Source organism: Atta colombica, unplaced genomic scaffold (genome assembly GCF_001594045.1).
Source record: "Atta colombica isolate Treedump-2 unplaced genomic scaffold, Acol1.0 scaffold198, whole genome shotgun sequence".
In the NCBI taxonomy this organism is placed as follows: Eukaryota; Metazoa; Arthropoda; class Insecta; order Hymenoptera; family Formicidae; genus Atta; species Atta colombica.
This window is the reverse complement of record NW_017259291.1, coordinates 2,503,340-2,510,839: the sequence shown is the minus strand read 5'-3', so window position 1 is coordinate 2,510,839 and position 7,500 is coordinate 2,503,340. Positions and strand designations below refer to the sequence as shown.

General features: G+C 30.5%; 1 protein-coding gene across 1 annotated transcript in view; it reads left to right on the top strand.

Annotated features, from left to right (window-relative positions):
* The window catches only part of LOC108686865 (gamma-aminobutyric acid receptor alpha-like), a 16,295-nt gene that overhangs the window by 3,389 nt on the left and 5,406 nt on the right, over positions 1-7,500 (top strand). The window contains exons 5-9 of the mRNA XM_018192361.1: positions 1,046-1,245; positions 1,329-1,416; positions 1,661-1,821; positions 5,376-5,555; positions 7,202-7,353. Coding sequence (XP_018047850.1) covers positions 1,046-1,245; positions 1,329-1,416; positions 1,661-1,821; positions 5,376-5,555; positions 7,202-7,353 — 781 coding nt within the window. The remainder of the gene's footprint in view (positions 1-1,045; positions 1,246-1,328; positions 1,417-1,660; positions 1,822-5,375; positions 5,556-7,201; positions 7,354-7,500) is intronic.

Genomic DNA, 7,500 nt, shown 5'->3' with positions numbered 1-7,500 from the left:
TTTTTACTCCGCAAAACAAGAAATTAAATGAATTTTTACAATTCTGATTTTCATAGTTTTTTATTTTACGCATGCACTTATTGACTTGAGCATAGTCGTACCATACTTTTGTTTTCACGATACAATATGAAATCTGTATTCTTTTCGACCATTATTAATTTAATGAGTCGCAGTTCTTCGCAATATTTGGATTATTTCTAGAGATTATTTAGAAATACAATGTTTCTATGCTTATTGCACAATTGAGAGTCAAGCCAACAGAGATGTAATTCGTAAGAAAACCAGAACAAATAATATTTCATTTATATGCTCTCGCATGCTACGTTATGCTGTTCCTAACATGCATAACATCCACCAATATTATTCTTCGGCGAGTGTTCGCAATCATCCATGTCGAAGTTATGATCGCAATAAATTCAATATTCCTTTACGTTTCGGCTTTACGGTACACAGCAGCTCCGTTTTCTATCTAACAGTCGGTATCATGGTCTGTGATGCGTAATATCAAAATTTATTGTCTAAGTATAAGTATGCACTAGTGACGAGAACTCTCTCCTCAAATCAAGATGCATGATTTAAGATTAATCATTTGTATTCGACTTAAGAAATATCCGGATAGAATGCGGCATATCTACATAGAAAAAAATATTTGGTTGAATTAATTAGAATTCTAGTGGAAAATAAACGATCCAGAATTCTAATTAAAAATAAATTTACAAGATTTCTGATTAAATCTATTAAAATTCTAATTGAAACTAACTAATAAAAAATCTAGTAGATTTAATATAAATTCTGGATCGTTTATTTTCCACTAGAATAATTAATTAATTATTAAATTATCCATCTATTGGATGTTCATAGAATTTATAATAGAATATCCTTCGGATATAAATAAATCAATTAAAAAGGAAATAAATAATTATTATAGGATGTCAGGTGAAATAGGTGCATCTTCAATATTTCTCTGAAGTGCTTCTATTATTTTATTAGATAATTATTTTATTTCTTTTCATGTTATATGATATTACGTCTCTTTGTTTGTTAGATGCGTATACATCGGGACAGCTAGTCTACGAATGGCAGGAAGGGTTGTCAGTGAATTTCATTCCGGGAATGGCATTGTCACAATTCGATTTAATGGGTTCGCCATACAGGAATCTCACGTTTTTTCGCCGCGAGGGCGAATTCTCGGTACTGCAGGTATCTTTTAACTTGCAACGCCATACCGGATACTTTCTCATACAAGTAAGTGTTCGTAAATTATAGCTTATTGCAAATGATAAATAAATATCTTTTTTGTGCAAAATAATAAAGAGACTTTCTTACAGGTTTATGTGCCGTGCGTTTTAATAGTCGTGCTGAGTTGGGTATCCTTTTGGATCCATCGTGAAGCGACGAGCGATCGAGTGGGTTTAGGTACTTACAATCATTTTGTAAGATTTTTATCACTTTTCTTCACATTTTTATTGTTTTTTTATACTTGTAATTTATCCATTAAATATAAACAATTGTTATTGTAAAAAACATTCTATACTTGTTTAGCGCCTTTATCATTTTCTCTTCTCTTTACAGGCGTTAAAAATCTCATAAGCTCTAGGCACTAAGTGCTTTCGGTAACTTAAATAGAAAATCTAGTCCTATAACACTGTAAATTTTCCAGGTATCACCACCGTCTTGACGTTATCGACGATAAGCCTCGATTCCAGAACGGATTTGCCGAAAGTTAGATACGCTACCGCTCTGGATTGGTTTCTACTGATGAGTTTCGGTTACTGCATCGCCACTCTCTTGGAGTTTGCCGGCGTTCATTACTTCACGAAGGTAATAATTTTACGTAATCACGATTTAGGTCTGTTTTCTATGGCTGAACTGTGTATACTTTTAGTGTATACTTTTAGTGTATACTTTTAGAATTTAAAATAATATAAATATATGTTCGAAAGCGAGAAAAAGAGAGCAAGAAATCTAGTGCAGAAACAGAAAACAGACTATTTGTTATCTGTTTAATCGTTTCCTTGTATGGGAACTTTAAAAAAAAGATATATGTTGGAAGTAATATGAAGTATTTTGGCAAAATGATTGCAATCTTTTAGAATCTCTTAAATGTGATTTTCAATATATTTTTGATGTACATGAATATTAGAAAACGTTGTACCTTTGTTTGAAATTTTCTTGTACAAATACTTTTTGATTCGCCGGTCGGGACAGGAGAGGAGGTTGACCAGGTTCAGATATCAGAGTGAGTTTTCCAACTTTTCTTTATCTGGAGGCACTGATAAATCTATTCTACAATGTACTTTTTGATCCCTGTTTCTTGCTTTTTGCTATTATTTACATTTTGTTTTTTTCCGGTTTTTTGTTTTATATCGCCCGGTAGATTATTTAAGAGAAATTTTTATAAACCGTTCGATTCATTGTATATTATTTCGACTTTTGAGCGATCTTGTCATTGGAATGCGTACTTACGTTATTTCCGCGTTCGAAAGTTTACGAAGAAAAACTGTAAGCTTGAATCTATGTGTTTTAAGTCTTAAGTCTGTAAGAAACAATTACAGCTGAAAAAATAATCGATTGTGATTCGTCCATTTCTTACTACTTAAGGCTTAAAACACATAGATCCAGGCTTACAGTTTTTCTTCATAAACTTTCGAATGCGGAAATAACATAAATAAATACGCATTCCAATGACAGAATCGCTCAAAAGTTGAAATAATATAAATGAATCAATCTATAGAAGCTTCTCTTAAATAATCTATATATCTTTTTTTAAAAGTCCTCATACAAAGAAGCGATTAAACAAATAACAAATAGTCTGTTTTCTATTAGATAGGCAAAAGTTCGTAGCGTTTTTTAATGCCATCTAACGGGAAAAACCCACGAACTTTTTCCCATACCTAATATTTCTGACTATTAACATTTCTATCGTTGACTTATGCCTCATTGACCGCCTTTCTAGTGGCGACCATTCGCGTTATCGATGTAGATCTGCGGGCTATCTAATTTCGTATGCATGAACACGTAGTTCGAGATCAGAGAGCAACGAAGAGAACAATCGATACAGAATATACGAATAAAAAAGCATGAAGTTGATTCTACATTAGTTGCAAGCTGATCGCAAGTTTGTTGCAGCCAATATGAAACGTTGATTTCAAAATGCAAGTTTCAGATAGGCTGTCGCAACAAATTTGCGATCAGCTTGTAACTAATGTAGAACCGGCTTAATACGATCGAAGTGTAAGCTATCGATTACTTAAAGACTTGATCGGGATAGCTGTTATTGAAATCCGATAACCTCGATCTGACAATTCATCAATTCACGTAACGAAGGCATTGTGTCTCGCGCCATGCTTAGACACTATTCCAACTTGAATTTAACTAGAATTTATGTCAGGTTAACCTTATATGTTATAACCTTATATATTACCTGATATAATTTGGTTGACGTAAGATAATCTTAAATAAGGTACATCTAACATGGTTCTCATCAGATTTGAGTATGGTTGATCTTTGTAAGGTTGTATATTATAAGGACCTGGTTAATTGACCTAAAATAATCCTGAATAAGGTAGACCTAAGAAGATTTTCGTTAAGTTTGATCTCGTTTCTAGTACGCAGTCACGCCGCGAGTTGCTCATAAGAAGAAAATGTCCAAGTTCTATAAGAAGGTGTAGGCAAGTCGATTTAAATAATCTCCTAGAGATTATAAAGTTCCTTCAGAGTATGTCTCCTGGACCTCTGAAATATACATGTATACATTTTTTGCTTCTTTTGAATGTGATGCTAAATTAATAGCATTTGAACAATTCCCGACTTAGAAATTTATCCAGTGATTTTAGCAGGTTCTAGCTAGGTTGATTTTATTTCTGATAAAATTCTTATCAGGTCCTGATGAGGATCTGATAAGAATTTTATCAAATTCTAATAAGGATCTTATCAAATCCTCAGAACCCGATGAGGCTATCTGAATGAGTATTCAACTATTGCGCTGCGTTACATGACTGATAGCAGGTCTGGATGAATTTATTAGGATCAGATTAAATCCCTTGGATAAGTTTTTAGTTGGAATGGCCTATTCTACAATGTGCTCTTTGTTTCCTATTTTTATTTTTTATTTTTTGTTTTTTTCTTTGCAATCATTTTATCGACAATTATATTTCTTGCTATATATTTCTTATGCTATATGTTTCTTTCGAAGTTCGTTAACTTTTATCTCGGGCGATATAAAACAAAAAACCGAATAAAAAGCAAAAAACAAAATGTAAATAATAGCAAAAAGCAAGAAACAGGGAACAAAAAGTACATTGTAGAATAGATTTATCAATGCCTCCAGATAAAGAAAAGTTGGAAAACTTACTCTGGTATCTGAACCCGGTCAACCTCCTCTCTTGTCCCGACGATCGGCGAATCAAAAAGTATTTGTACAAGAAAATTTTTTATAAAAAAAGTCTTATTTGTAGAAAATAAACATTAATTAGTAATTTTATATGAATACATACAATGAATACATTCTGTTCTAACATAAACGAATGAGCTTTGCATGTATTCCTGATTTTAGAAGTTAAATTTCTCGACTGTATGAATACTTTTTGAACATCCAAACAATACAATTTTTATCAAAACATAAAAAAGGAATCAAACTTGTTGTTTGTACTATACAATATTTATATATATATGTATATAATTATATTTATATGTGCTATACAATTTTATTGTAGAATAACAATTATAAATACATATGAACGTTTCGACTTTTTTGCATCAGGTCATTATCAGTAATAAAATTATCGCTACCTTTTTACATTTCTGAATACAATTTTTAATCATTTTTCGCTTATTTTTCAGATGATATATTTTCTATAATTAATACACTATTCTATAATTAATACATCTTTTTGATATATATAATTTTAAGAAGCATACAGTCTACATTATTCTTTATGAATTGTTAATTATTCAGCAAGAAATAATCGTCAATTAGACATCGATATCAAATTGTGTCGAAATCATTATATCGATATCGATTTGACATCAATTCGATGACTAATAATTTCTCGCTGGATAATATTACTTTTTAAAAATAAAGTTTTTTTTTTTAAATTGTTACTCTGTATACGAATACTTTTTGCACTCACTCTAAATATTCTTTGTTGTTGCTACGCGAGATCGAAGACTCGCGGTTAGTAATGACCTTCATATGTTTACAAAATGTTTAAGCAATGTTATAGCTCAATATGTTTAAAAAAAATTACTTTGTTCGTGGAAAATTATTCAAATAATATTTAAAATGATTTTTGCAACTTTAATTAAAAATATGCATAAGAAGAAAGATATAAATTGAATACAATAGTATCAATCTAATTTTGAACAATTTTCAGGTTGGTAGCGGCGAGATTCCGTTGGACGATGATGAATGGGAAGAATGGAAGGGGATCACTAGCGAGGAATTCGAGGATACATTTCACTCGATAATTTCTTGCAGCCCTCAGGCAGTTCATCCAGAAATTATCGATACGAGTACTAGAAAGCGTGGTTCTCTCATATCCGCACTATACAATGTTAGTTCGAGATTTCAAAGATTATTGTAATTCATAATAAGGTTACTCAAACAATATCAAAGATATAATATTAATATCAATATCTTGATATCGAAAAGAATCTAAAAAATTTTTTTAAATGTAGAACGTTTTTCAGATATTTCTAGATTGTTACATTGTGTGTATTCTAGGCTTCCGGTAAAAACATAATAGATAAATTCACAGAAAATAAATTATTAAAATGATTAAGATGTATCAGATGTATAATCTAATAAAAACAAAAAAATGGCTGGAATTGAGGGAATTGGCGGAATAAAAGCCTAATTACAAAAAAGCTAATTGCCGAAAAAAGGCCTAAGTAGAATTATGTCTTTATTCCGCTCATTCTCTCAATTAGACATTTATACTTTCCATATATAAAAGTGAATATTATATACGTGAAACGATTTTGTGTGTGTGTGTGTGTGTGTGTGTGTGTGTGTGTGTGTGTGTGTGCGTGCGCGTGCGTGCGTGCGTGCGTGTGTGTGTGTGTGTGTGTGTGTGTGATGTCATAACATACTTTAAATACCTACATCAATTTCTAATTATTGTATTACAAATCGGCCATTTATATTGCAGAAATAATAATCGCTCTAATTGATCTTATTCTTTTTCTTTTAACATTTGTGTGTACAAAATGTTCCATAACGATTAATTAATATTTCATGGAATGAACGAGGATGAAATTTTGAACTAAAAGTTCCTTTGCCAATTTTGGCTCAGACCATATTTATTTACCATCCATTTATTAAGTTATTGATTTATTTATTTGTTAATATGAAAAATTAATAAAGAATAAAGTTTCAATCGGGATAATGCATAACAAGCGCGAGAAGTGCTATCCCAGTCGTGGGATATATATGCTCCTGCATATTCCGGCTGCGTACACTGATTGATCAACTTTAATCGTTAATAACTCGGTAAGTAATGATCTGAGCCAAAATTGGTAAAGAAACTTAGTTCAAAATTTCATCCTTGTTCACACTCCCTGAAATATTAATTAATCGTTATGAGACACCCTGTATATATTGGGTTGTCCGGAAAGTTCGTGCCGATGTTGAAGGAAAATTGAAACGCAGAAAATTTAAATTTTAGTATACATTTATTAAATTATATAAGTTAGGCATGAACTTTCCGGACAACCCAATACATATGTTTTATATATATATATATGAAATAAGAGAAAGATAGATCAATATTTAACACAATTTTACAATTTAAATGAAAATTTTCAAACTTTATATTAATTATTTTTCAAAAACTTCTACTTCTTACTGAAATAATTTTTAATCCGAGTTCTAAATCGCTACCAAATTTTTTTGTATTACTTTCGAATACAATATTAAAAATCTATAATTATTTCATTATTTTTTAATTTTTTTACATACATCTACAGTTTTATCTATTACGCACACATACATATATATATATAAAATAAATTACTCGACATATGTATATCATAATGTATATAAATGTATTGAAATATTTGATTTTTTTTATCAGAGACTAATCTAAAAAACCTAAATTTCTTTTATTTTCTTATAAATAAACAATTTCTCTGACAATTTCTCTTAAAATTATTTTATGAAATATCAATAGCATCGTTGCTAATTCAATTTCGTTTTTAGCAGGACGTCACATACGAACGAGACTCCTGTCATTCCATCACGGTTGCCGTTTCTTCGAAACCGTCGACGATGGAGAGACAAACGCAAACTGAACTTATTTTACCGATATGGAGGCAGTTTCTTTATTGCTTAGCGGGAGATGAAGCTTTCAGGTATATCATGAATTAAAAAAAATTTTATAAAGTACGATATCGCAATATATCTCTGTTCAATTTTTATCTTAATTAATAGATTCTAATTAATATAGTTCTATCTTCTTTATATATAAAATTATATATAAAATTATATTATATATAATT